General features: G+C 40.0%; 1 protein-coding gene across 1 annotated transcript; it reads left to right on the top strand.

The window, feature by feature from the left end:
* The first annotated feature begins 2,271 nt into the window (after positions 1 to 2,271).
* Positions 2,272 to 9,510, top strand: LOC117400901 (rho-related GTP-binding protein Rho6). The gene is made up of 5 exons (XM_034001253.3): positions 2,272 to 2,563; positions 3,163 to 3,250; positions 7,352 to 7,461; positions 7,646 to 7,780; positions 8,287 to 9,510. Exons 1-5 carry the CDS (start codon positions 2,444 to 2,446, stop codon positions 8,530 to 8,532), a joined length of 699 nt encoding a protein of 232 aa, XP_033857144.1. The 5' UTR covers positions 2,272 to 2,443; the 3' UTR covers positions 8,533 to 9,510.
* The last annotated feature ends 4,400 nt before the right edge of the window (positions 9,511 to 13,910 follow it).

Here is a 13,910-nt window from a genome sequence, read left to right as displayed (position 1 = left end):
TTGATCTTAATCAACGTATTCCAGACCACCCAAGTGACCTGCAAATTGACATGAAAACCCACCAAATAAAACTTCTATGTAAGATCACTGTGTATGTTCACTCCATTCACTGGTGGGATCTTAATTCAAGTTGCAAATTATATCGTTTGAAATGAACCAATGCTGTCGTTTGCTTTTTCTTTTATTGATTCGAAATGTAATTTTTGATAATTTAGGACGGATTAATCATTGTGCAAAATGTTCTCAAGGAAGGGGGGTACCAGCATTCCAGTCGCTTCATTCTGAATGCGTGTTCTGTTTCGTTGAATCCTGGTAGTTGTTTTTTTAAAGCACAGAGGTTAAAAACGCCCCTGTGCTCTTAAATATGCTTTCGAACATGATTCATTTTAAGGTCCCCTATTGGATGTTAAAAAAAAAATAGATCAGTACATAGAACAAATGTGGACTTGATTCAGTGGGGCAGTGTGTTGCAGGGGGACAGGCTAATGGTTACACTCTGGTGTACCTGCAAGAGACTTCACTTTGAGATATTAAAACATTAGTGTTTTACTCTGAAGTAGGGTAGCAGATCCACAGCATTACCAGCAACACAACTGCATTTGCATTACATGTTTCGCTGTAGAGCATTGCTATAAGTGAATTGACATTGTAGCAGACACCTATTGCTGTGTTTTCAGAAAGTTGTGTTGAGAATGTGGCATCCATTGCAGTTGTTTCACATATCACAGTACCTATTACTAGCTGCTAAGTGTTAGAACTGTTTCTGTGATACATTCAATATTAAAATGACCCCAAAATCCCAAGCGTATGTGTTGAATGGAAAAGGTTAGGGTTCCCATCTCTAACAGACAACACATTTCCATTAGGGAACTGCTCACCAAGGCCAGTGTTAACTTTATTAAACGCTACAGTATTTGTCATCATTAGTCACCTCCATTATTGTTCAGTTTCTGTCTATAGTTTTGAAAAATAAACTGCAATAATGATGCAGTATTTTGGTTTCTCTGGAGTATTCCAGAAGTATACCGTTAGTAGTATTGCACCACATTTTACTGCACTTCATCTAGTAACACTGCATAAATATTGCTTTATATTTTTTAATTCAGCGACATTTGTCGAAAAAATCACTGAAGCGATTTTTAATGCAAATGTTTAATAACCGTTGTAGTATTAAGTGATACGCAGCGCACTGCAACTTCTACCAAGAAAGCAGGGACGTGCCCATTCAAATCTGGTACGTCTTTTACATTGTTGTTAATGTCATTTATCATATTTTTCCACCATTAAGAAAATAACATGCGAAAATAATATGTATAATTAAGGGTAACTGTACTTCTGTAGCTAAGATCGTAATTGATTGCACATGTACCAAAATCTGACAGCGTACCACTTTCAATGCAACAACGTACAGGGTTAAGATTTGGTACTCCTATCAAATTCTGATGACGTACCGCTTTCTGACACTACACCAGGATTGCATCTCTATGTTTGTGATGATGTCAGCTTTACCCACCAGCAAAATAGAAGATATTTGGCTCCTGCATCGGTTAAAAGTTAAGGAGAGCTTGAACAAGAACAAACGTTTATTGAATTTCAGCATCAATGTTTTATTTTACGGCAGACGTGTGTGTGTGTGTGTGTGTTTATCAAACAGTATTTCTTGCAGTACAAAAAAAAAGCAAACGTGTATTAAAAAGAGATGCGTCGGCTTGTCTTTGAGTCTGCGGCAGAAAACAAAAAAGCCGAGATGCTAATTGATTAAAAAAAAGGTGCGAAGGACACAATTAAATTAACTCAAGCGCGTCTAGTATTCAAAAAGGGTGTCTCCCTCGAGACGCGCACCTTACCTTTATCGAAGAAGGTGCTTGCGGATCGATTATAAATATTTCTAACCATACACATTGCATTCCTGCGGCTATTTAATTTACTTCTCGCCATTGTCCATCACATTAGATACAACCCTAATGCTATTCAAAAACACAGACATGGCTTATCCATTGTTTTTGAATAGCCATGGTTGTTGTTATTATTATTATTATTATTATTATTATTATTATTATTATTATTATTATTATTATTATTATCTGCAATACATAGTACCGTATTGACTAATACTTCAACATAGTCGGAGGAGTAAAGGGGGATTTTGGGAGAGGGGGAGGGGGGTGGGGCAACAGAACTTTGAGAAATGCCTGAATTTCCCCGGAGGCCGTCACATCCAGATACTGGAATCTGATTGGCTGAAGAGGCTATTTAAAGCAGGCTGTCGTTGTCGCTCCCCCATCAGACTGCACTGCAGAGAAACACAGAGGAGATTGTGAGGGCTCGAGTTTGGGACTGTGACGATCCACGCGGGATTTTTGTGTCGTGACTGATAGCAACAAGACTGTACCTTCACCTATATATCTATTTTTGGTCTCTCAACGCAACACACAAGTTCACAATGAAGGAAAGGAGAAGTATACAGCCAGCCGTGGTGAGGTGTAAACTCGTGCTAGTTGGAGATGTTCAGTGCGGAAAAACGGCAATGTTGCAAGTCCTGGCCAAAGACAGCTACCCAGAGGTATGTGCAATTCTTAATTTTTTTTTGTTTGTTTTTTTTTGTTTAATGATGCAGGCGTCTTGTTTAAACAAGACAACCACATAGCACGATGCATTCAGTGTCATCCACGTTGCATGTTATTCATGAATAGAACAAGCCCATTATTTTAGTGTTGTCAAGGAATGCCGTATCTACCGGCGCCTCGTTACAGCTAGATTGCAATGCTACGCAGTACAGGTTCGCTTCTGGTTTGTCGTGCAAAAAGCTTCGGATGCCGGATACGTCTAAGTATTCCAGTCGGTTAATGAGTTTTAATTGTGTTGTGTATGTATTGCATCGATGCAAACGACTACATTGTAACGGTATTTTTGAACCCTGCTACAATTCATGTATTGTATGTCATTTAGTCTACTATATCGTTTTCTTGTTAACATTTAAATATTTTAAACTGTTTTACAAAAAGATAAACCAATAAAAATAGAACATATTTACAGTATTGATACCTTTACGATGTTATGTATACAAGGATGTAGCTCCATGCAGAGTATCGCGTTTCTTTAGGCTGTCGTGTGTCGTGACATGTTTTATAAAGTGTAACCGCGTGTGCTCTGTTATTGCAGACCTATGTCCCGACTGTGTTTGAAAACTACACCGCCTGTCTCGAGCTGGAAGACCACCGAGTCGAGCTCAGCCTTTGGGACACGTCAGGTAAGAATAATTGATCAGTAATCAATATTGGGTTTCAATGAAGTATTGATTGTGGTTTACCGGTGGTGTGTGTACATTAACCTTCGTCAGCGGTAATTGTTTTACCGTTCTGTAATTAGTGTTATGTACGGATTATAAACATATTTTAGTGTTTGTTTTAGAAATATTTTTGCTAACCGTTTTTTGTCCAAGTACAGCCTAGACAAGTCATATATACTAGTGTGTTTATATATATTTTTAAGTAAGATTTTGTCTATTAGGCAAGTAAATTATTAGTTTATAGTTTGACCCATCTTCAGTGCAAGAATGTGATGACGTGGGTATGGTTTGGGTCGATATATTGATTTTCTTTCTGCTCTATGTAGAGTAATTCTCTCGTAGCAACAAATGACTTCTTGAATTTTGTATGAATTGATTATGAAAAGTTTCAACTCGCATATCCAAGGCCCGCCCCCTCCCTTCCTTCCTCCCTCCCTCCCTGCCTCCCTGAAATCGACTGTTTTCCTCCCAGCCAGACTTTGAAGATTAAAACACACTTAAACTCTCTGCATTAACATTGCAAATGTGAAAAACCCTTTCTCTGAAACAAATACCCCCCCCAGTAGAGCAACAGAACCAATACAATAGTTTCATTTCTATTCATTGAGGCGAATTAGCATTGTTTAGTTTCTTAATTGGAGTTAATTAGCAGGGAAGGTATTCTCACTGGAGAGAGGTGTGGATTATTAAAGAAAACGCGCAGCTGGCTTCACACTTTTTTGTTGTTTTTTGTGGCACTGTTTCATGTTTTATTTTGTCCAGATAATAGGGAAAAAAATAGACTACAGTATAACAAGTTTTTCCGTTTATGGATCGTTGCGGATAGTAACGAGTTTTGATGTCGGGTGCTCAGATGACCGCACTTCTTAAAATGCAAAGCGCTTCAGGCTGAGTTGTGGCATTTTAGATGCTTGTCGACCTCCCGGGGACTACTGTATACATTTGCACATTTTTGCATGTCATTTTCAAAGGAGGCGTCTGCAGGTGTCGCCAGCAGGGTAGGAAGCACAGCCCTCCATGTTGAATCCTTCTTGAACGGTGCTACACTAGCACCCTACCCTGTTCAGCGCAATACATTCAGTAAAAAGACTTGCAACATTCTGCGTTTTATTTTCTCCGCACATTACAGCAGTCATGCATTGGGCTTTTCATTTTAAGTGGTTAAGTCTGCAGACCCCACTAGATTCTTATCAGATTTTAAACACTAACAATAGCATCCTTTGTTTGGCTTTAAGCCTGCAAGGTTTTGTGTTCATGAAGCGTTCACTGATAAACGCTAATTATACCCGAAAACAAGGTTAGTTAAGGAGAATACATCGCAATCTTAATGATCAAGCAGATGAATCAACAACATAGGGTTGAGTCTTCATTAAAGCCGAAGTGTGAACATTCTATAAATTAAATGAAACGGAATGCCATTATGTTGAAGCTTGCATTAACCCTTGGCCACCTTTTCCTGCTTCATGCTAGTTTTGGGCTTGGCGCTCTTGTCTTGGCATGGGTATGGTGAGCAACTGTGTCTGGAAACTACAGCAGCCTTCCCTTTGTTGGGACCTGTGATCACCTCCTGCTAGCTTTGACAACACGGTTTGCACTGTAATTCTAAATAGAACCACGCTTGCACAACGGAGGCTTCTAAAGACTATTAAGGGAGATTTGGAACCCCTGACTTTAAGGGTTATGTGTTTTTAGTATTGGTTACAATGGTTTTTAAAAGTGCAATGAGTGGCTGGAGGGAAACGAATGCTTCATTGCTGTCTGTTCTCCCATGGGGAGTGTTGAATTATTGATCCTTTTCCTAGCTTTTATTGCAACATCCCTGGTCCCAGTCAGCAGAGATTTCTGCGGTAGAGATTAGCGCATCAGGTATTTATTAATGCCTCTGCTGTGTGGTGTACAAAGGGTTAACATTTCCATGCTTTGTCTTCACATAAAGATTATAGATGAAACCAATATGTTTGCATATAATAATAAACCCAGCTTGCCACCCTAATTTAATAGAATTAATCCTGATGAACTGCAGATGACGTCTAAAACCTTTTAGCATTCTGATTAGTTGCGTAAATGGCTTACCAAGCAGTTGTGGAATAGTGTGTGTAATCATTCATAATATCCAGCGAAAATCTAATCTCAGATTCCAGAACAATACTAATCTTGAACTGACTTTTACCCGTCCTATTCAACCTTGATTTGGATTTAGAATTTATTAGCAGGTTGCTCCTCAATTTAGGATGACTTTTTGCCAGATCCACTTTGTAGGAAACAAAAGTACCCCCCATGGTCCCTGAAATTCCTGTGGAACTTGCCTTTATATATTTTAATAGCCGCCTTTCAAAAGTGTCATTCTTTCCTAACCCAGTCCCCAAGAGAGGCTTCTGATGCAAATGTTGCCTCCCACTGGGTGAATAGGATTTCTCTATTGTAAGAGCAACAGTGAGGTTCTGCTTAGTAACTATCAATCCGATACATTCCATCCCTGGTCTGTGGAGAAAAAGACCAACATGCCCCAGCTGTCTCGGGGGACTTGGGGATTTCTCCCACGGATATGGAGGGGGGGTGCTTGGTGTGATTAACCCCTTAACCTCCAGCCGTTCCGATTCATTCTGGGTGTACAGCTATGACCATGCCAACAATGCAGTGACAGCAATCTGCCAAGCTTGCTTTATCTACTGTCTGCGGCAAGCTTTGTGAACTTTCTGTAATATCACACCGCCTGATAGTGCTCATTTTTATATGAGGTTAGGGTAACCTAGTTACAGATCATTATTAACACTTGCATGGACATGGGTTTTCATTAATTTAAAATTAAACTCATTTTGAATTAGCTGGAAAAAATAGTATTTGTACCCTATTGCAGTAAAACCATTGCCTATTGCCTTCCATGCAGTAGAATGTGTTCATTTCAGGTGTCATTTATGCGTTGGTTTGCATGATCTCTTTTAGTTAGTCCCATTTAGAAATTCTGTTTTATGAAGGAATGCGAATGCTGTCTTATACATTTCAAGCAGTATTTGTTCAAATATTCAAGGATTTGTCCCAGCACTGATTCTTGTATACCTCACAATCATGCTCTAGATTTTAAATATATGTACATGTTTATATTGTGTGGCTTGTCAATGCACACATGTAATGTCACTTTTTCATGTTACTACAGTAGTTCAGTGTTCAGCGTTGAGATTCTTGCCGTCACTGTCTGCATCCCTGAAATTGCACAGTTGACGGCAGTTACCTCTGTCTGCATATTAAGCAGGTCTAGCTCTGCAGAAATTCCAGGACTGGTGCATCGTGGGCCGTCGCTTGTTATTTAAGTAATTTGTTACCGTCTGAAATGTAGGTTTGTTTCAGCTTGAGGTCGTTGTCTTGATCCCCTTTCCCGTGGGCGGTTGGAGAGTCCTGCCAGTTTCGCTTGTTTTGTAGCAGAGCAGATTGTAAAACGGATAGCTTCTCATTTTATTAAGATCTGTGTTTGTTTTTAATTAGCAGGCTATTTTTACCAGGGTCTGCTTAGAGCAACACATTTAAGTTGGGATCCTAGAATAGAATGATCCAATAAACCCATCAACAACGCAATCGATAGGGAATTATTAGCAATTCACTTTATTGGAGAACGGTTAGCAAAAGAGGAAAGGAGGGGGCAAGCGTTGCAGCATTCAGGTCAGCTTCTTAAAATTTGTGAGGGAGGTTAGGGAAGGAACATGAATGTTACAGCGCTGGTTGTCAGCGGGGCTGTTGCCATGGCTATGCAGTACTGCAGGTACCAAATGAGAACCTGCAAGAACACTCTGCTTAGAATTCCGAGCATGAGGAGTCTGGCTCTGCCAAATATTCCAGTTCTCTCTCTACCTGCTTGCATAACCGCATCCCAGAGCAGCAATAAGGATGAGCCTGGGGTTTTGTAACTTGAACTGCAGCAATGCTGCGATTACGAAGGCCACCCTTTTGGATCCTGGTTTCAGTGCGGCGTAGATGGCTGGGGCTTGTTGTCTTCACACCATAACCTGCATTTTGATACCAAACCCTTTGACTTTTCTCTCTTAACCAGTTTTTCTTTATCTCTTCCAGGGTCCCCTTATTATGACAACGTCCGTCCTTTGTGCTACAGCGATTCGGATGCCGTCCTCCTGTGTTTTGATATCAGCCGCCCGGAAACCATTGACAGCGCACTTAAAAAGGTGAATAGACTTTGATTTGTGTTCATTTAGCCAAGCCATCCTCCTGCAAGTCCAGTTATGAAGAGGCTGCTTAAACGGTACAAGTTTTATGTTTTTTATAGAAGCAGCGTGTTTGGAATCTCGTTTTATTCCTAGCGAAAAGGTTAACGTCTGCTGTGATTTAACGGTCTCATTATTCCTGCAGTGGAAGACAGAAATCCTGGATTACTGTCCCAGCACCCGGATCCTCCTGATTGGTTGCAAGACTGACCTCCGTACAGACGTCTGCACTTTAATGGAACTGTCCAATCAGAAGCAAGTGCCCCTCTCTCACGAGCAGGTAAGCTAAACACCTGGTATGAAATAACTATAGCTAGATACAGTGGGGTGCACATGTATTGGAAACCCCCCATTGCGTCTGTTTTGATTTGTTGTGCATATGAAATCAAACCTAACTGAACATCTTTGAAACAATATTTGTGATTGTCCAATTAATTGACTTTAATAGGTCACACATGCAATTTTAAAATAGTAAGAGAAAAGGAACACAGACACAAATGGTAAAATGCACGAGACTAACTCCTATATGGAATAGGCTGTGAATTAATACTGTATTTATTAAATACTCTTGCATTCTATAGTTAATACTTTTTAAACACTTCAAGGCCATCTGTATTTGACATGCATATTTCATATAACATTTTGGCATTTACACAACATTTTTGCAAACCACTACTTGGTCGAATCTTACTAGATAAAAGAAAAGGGCTTGATTAACAGGAAAATGCTGTCAAATGGAGTGCTCTGAAAGTTGGTTAATAACCGTTCGCTGTTTTGTTGTTGTAGGGTTCCGCCGTCGCTAAGCAACTGGGAGCCGAGGCCTACCTGGAGTGTTCAGCCTTCACCTCGGAAAAGAGCGTCCACAGCGTCTTCCGAACGGCCTCACTGGCCTGCCTGAACAAACTGAACCCCAAAACCAAGCCGAGCCCCACCCGCCGGCTATCCAAGAGACTGCTGCACCTGCCCAGCAAATCGGAGCTCATCACATCCACCTTCAAGAAAGAGAAAGCCAGGAGCTGCTCCATCATGTAAAACAGCACTACCCTAAACAAAACAGCGAGGCGTCATTCATTTAGCACAGAGCTTCCCATCTCCAGAACAGACCAGGCTTTTGTTTCAACAGATGAATTGATTTCTCTATTTTATTTGTGTCCTCGGAGGAGAGCAGAAGACCATTTTAAGCAAGATGGCTGGTTACGGAATGGCACCCTGGGCTGTTTGTGAAACGAGTGTCGGAGGCAGTGCCCTTGTTGGCGAGCCTAGGTTGTGGGTGTGTAGGCTTTTGCCTAGAGTGATCCTAGTTAAGCAGCTTTCTGGGTGCATATTGCACAAGAATTCACCAGAAATGATGTTGGTAGAACAATCTGTCGCTGCATTGAAAGAAAGTCCTGGTCTGTTGTCTGAACTGTGTTTGAGAAGCGTTGCTGTAGCAAGCGATCGGACCACGCAACGTGAAAATGTCATGGCTGAAAACAGAGGACTGATGGGAAGGGGGGGTGAAATGAGGGTTTAAAAGCGACAGGCTGGACCTGTCTGACCGGAAGTTATTTTTCCATTTCAAGTCGAGGAGAGAGAGAACCAAGTCAAATTAATTTGGCTGAATTTTTATTTTATTTAATTTTTTTCTGAAGTTAATTGCCTCGGAGCTGTGGACGGCTCCTTTTAACCTTTGACTTCAGGAAGCGATTTGCACAGAGACTTTTGATTGGGCATGCGCTGGATTCTTCTGCGTTGTCTAGCGACAGGCAGAGGGGGTGTGGATTCGGAAAGCCGAGAGGGGAAGGATTACCTTGCGGAATAAAGGAGGACTTGTTATCAGTGTTCATTGTAGCTACAAACTCCAACATATCCTACTGAAAAAGAATACAGCAAAATGTGGCTGTACATATCCTGTTTTATAATCTTTGTAAAACTCCAGGATAATGTTGGAATGGGGTGGGGCGGGGATGATTTTGATGTAAAATAGTGTAATGTTGTTTATTTATTAATAAAATATCAGATTAAATATTACCATGTGTTTGTTTTTCTTTTGCATATATTGTCATTCTGTTTGTTTGGTCAACCATTGTAATGATGGATAATACAAGCAATCTGTTTATAATAAAATGCTAGGAGGAAATCAACCCCTTAAGGTACCCGAGACATTGAGCTGTTAAAACAGTTTCTTAAAACACATTTGAGAGCGACTCGGGTATCACGAGGCGGAAACTGACCATTTGGCTGACCATTTGTACATTTGTTAGTGGGACATGCAAGTCCCTTGTACCTTTGAGTTAAAATGTACAATTTAAGTTTTTTGTTGGGTTTTAAAAAATGCTTTAATTATACCTCCAATTATCTTAACCATATTATGACCAATGAAGAGTCTGCAGTAAGCAAACAATCCTAATGTTGTATACAGAGTAGTGTTCAAGAAATGGTTATCAATTGCAGACCAGTAAAATAAATTAATGTACATTTTTTGGCAAGCTTTTTCAAGGTCTATTATAGTGTATTTTATAGAGAGATATACACTGATTTAGGGGTATTATAAATACACTAAACCAAGATGCAGAACTGCATGTACTGTAAACATGAGTTAATAAGGTATACAAGGCAGGCATTTATAAAACAGTGTGCAACTAGATTAGAAAACAAAGATTTGTCATTTAATATCCTTTTATATACCTACCTGCATGAAAACCTCAGGGTGTGAATTAACATTTCCGGTCAGTAATCTGTGATAGAAACAATAGGCACTCATGCGTGAACATGTTGGGCTGCTTTGTGATTTAATTGGGCATCTTAAGCAACATCTGAAGTCTCATGCATTTTACTACATGTGGCTACGTTCCTTTTCTCTTACTATTTTAAAAGAAATGCGTGTGGCCTATTAGTCAGCAATTAAATTGGACAATCGGTAAGATTTCCAGTTAGCGGTTTGATTTCATACTACAGAAGCAATGGGGTGTTGTAATAAATGTGCGCACTACTGTGTGTTACACAGAGCAACTCCTAGCGAAATACAAGGCATGCATCATGGAAACACAAGCGACATGTTTTCCTAGTGCTGATGCACTGCCTTTGATATGAGAGAAACTTCTAAGTATCATCACTGCAAGGCATTCCGGTAACAGGAAACCATCAAAGACAAAAGGGAAGGAAGCTGTGCCAGGATAAGGACAGTTGCTTATTTTACTCGCAGTGCAAGCCTTCTGGAATGTTGCTGGAGGTACTAATGAGTCAGGAAACCTAAAAAGCCATTCAAAGCAAAGTGGTGCCTTGCAAGCTTAATAGAATAAGATTAAACAAAACCTTAATGTTCACATTTGAAAAAGCTTTTTTTTTTTTTTTTTTTTTTTGTAACCCCTTAAGGTACGCTACGAATTGAGTGCTTACTCAACACATTTTCTTAAAACACATTTGAAAGTGACAATTTAGATGACCAGATCCGACCTGTCGGCACGTTTTAAATCCTGTTTCGTGCACCTCATTGCAAAAATAAGAAAGGTAGCATTTTTTTTGTGAGGCACACGTGTTCCTTGTACCTTAAAAGGTGAAAGCTGCAGGTTTTTGGCACGCACTGAGCTCTTAACTGTTATGCAAAAAAAAGAAGTGTTTAAATTAATTTTGGACCACTCAAGCATTTATTATCCAATTTGGAAATAAAATAAAGTGAGGCAAACCTAATGCAAAAGCTTAGTACATCTGCACCCGTTAACAAGCTAACAAGATCCAGAACTATTGGTCCTGTCAACTCGCATCTTAATATAAATTCTCCTGAACTATACAGACTTTCTGGGCTGAATTTAAAAAATTATAAAAAAAATATCAGCAGTTAAATCTCTCACTACCTAAAAGTTTCAATTTGGAACCCTGAGAAGACCAAACTACAGAGGTGGACTTATGGCACCAGTACTTGTAAATTCCTTCCTAAGGGATTAAGCATGAAACATGATGTTTTTTTCTCTTTGATACATGTAAACTTTTGGCTGTTAATAGTGAAGACCTCAGTGCAGTACAGACAGCCTTGCTGCTGTATAAAGTGAGATCCTAACCCAGCAGAGTTAATTCGTGATATTTGGTATCTGACCTGGAATGTGAACATGAAGACAGGGATTTCAAGGGTAAAGGTAGCCGTATCTCCTCCTGTTACGAAAGCAGAGCCCGTAATCTAAGGTCTGGAGACTGTTGTTGGATTGGAGATCGCTTCGTTGGTCTTTATCTCAAGCAATCGGGGAACACAAACACACGCAGAGACCGTGAAGGACAGAACTTGGGTAAAAGGAGAGCCTGCTCCCCTGCTAGCGTTTCTTCTATTTCCATCAAGTCCTATAAGTTTAAAACCGCTTGTTATGACTGCAGCGTATCTAGGAAAGATAGTGGCTTGTGTTCAAGGCAACCCATCTAGGCTTTTTGTTTGTGCAGACTTGTGTTAATGTCACAGTACTCAGAGTGCTGATAGTAATTCACAGCATGCAGGAGCTACCTTGGGAAACCACATGATACATTCATCCCGATGTCACTGCAGCCGTTCGCGCTGTGAACTGCTTTAATCAACACCTTCTACTTAGACAACCAACAGCCATTATGGACCTGTTCCTTTCCTATTATGCCTCAATGGTCTATAATTTCCAATAGGTGCGTCCTTGTTGCTATAATACATATAATAGACAGTACCCTGATAGTGATGGGATGCATCTTTGTATCAGCTGGCTTGTAGTACATAGTTTGTCAATGAAAGTAAAAAATACACTTGCGTATCTATTAATATACAGCCTATGAATATATTGTAGTCAAAACTACAAGATGCTCTAGTCCGCTTTTCTGTGAAACCTGAGACTCTAAATAAGCATATATAAATACTCTTCCAAAAAAATATTTCTACAGAGCTGAAACTGGAGGCGAGAGCAATTGGTAATATTGGCACTCCTTTGGTAATATTATCTGACATGGACCTGCCAATGGCATTGGTTCTGTACTTCAGGGAGGTGGTAGCGCAAGGGTGCCAACTGGGATCACAATGGTGTTAGCATTTGTTATGTGCAACTATCAATGGTATCACAATGTTAGAAAAGCAATTCACCCGGCTTACCGTGGGACCCACAGCAGTATGGAAAAAAAAAACGATATAATCAGGTGTAAATGGCTTATGAATCTCCCAGACTGCTGATGGACGAAGCTGGATAGATTTGCACATCACTTTGCTAATGAAAGGGGGTTGTGAGGACTAGTACAACTGTTTTGAACCCTTAAGGTACAAGGGACATACGTGTCCCATAAATAAAATCACGCTAACCTTCTTATTTTTGCAATGAGGTGGACGCAACAGGGTTTAAAATGTACTAACAGGTTGGATCTGGTCATCCAAATTGTCCTCCTTGTGATACTTGAGTCGCTCTCAAATGTGTTTTAAGATGAAACAGTTTAAACAAGTGCTCCATTCCTCGCGTACCTTAAGGGGTTAACTACAAGGAATACACAGAGTAGGAATTTAGACATGGTTTACTAATTAAAATATCGAAGGGGAGATGTAATTGTAAATCATTACACATATTCCAAAATAGCAGGACCGTTTTCATAGCATGTGTAAAATATTCCCTTTGTCAGATCCCTAACCCTGTTTCTATAGATATTTTCTGTAAATTGACCTCTTTACCTCATTCAAGGTTAGTAATATGTGGTCTGGTAGTAAATCCGCTTAATACTTTTATCTCAGTAATACGTGTGTTTTAATTCATTTTGTTAATTGAAAACCTGAAGACGCTGACTTTACACCAACGCATTAACATGGACGCTGTATCCCTTGTTACTATTAGCATGCTCACCCACAGTCACAGCTCATTCACATTATTTTAGCGAGCTCCAGTAGATTCTTGGTATTGGTTACAAAGTGCTGTAAGCACATCAAGTCCTGTTAGATCACGCCTCCACTGGTTCACGGAAAAGCCCCCCAAGGCCTGCTAATCCCCTTCCGAATTTGGGCAATTAGCTTCAAAGGCACAGGGAGGATGACCAAATTGTCAGCCTTTTGTAAACATCCAACTGTTTAGGAACACATGTGGGGATTATTAAGAACCAGAGACTGACCTGTAAGATTCGACACATTGTATTCCGTCCCGGGGCTAGGAAGTCATTTACACACTGCTACCATCCCCAGGAAAGCTTGCTTAGGCTTGTGTAAGTAAGTGCTCTTAATTAAGTGGCCTGCTGTTCGTTCGTTCTTTCTTTCTTTCTTTCTTTCTTTCTTTCTTTCTTTCTTTCTTTCTGTCATTCCTCGTTGTCTTTCTTTTTCTTTCCTTCCTCCATTTCTTTCTTTTTCTTTCTTTCTCCTTCTCTACAACATTCAGCTATACTAGCAATAGGTCCATTCTATCCCTAACCATTAAACACTCAGCAATGCTTAATTTAAAAATACAAGGAAAACGTAA

This window comes from Acipenser ruthenus, chromosome 42 (assembly GCF_902713425.1).
Source record: "Acipenser ruthenus chromosome 42, fAciRut3.2 maternal haplotype, whole genome shotgun sequence".
Classification (NCBI taxonomy): domain Eukaryota; kingdom Metazoa; phylum Chordata; class Actinopteri; order Acipenseriformes; family Acipenseridae; genus Acipenser; species Acipenser ruthenus.
Note: the sequence above shows the minus strand (reverse complement) of the source record. Positions and strands in the feature narration are given on the sequence as shown.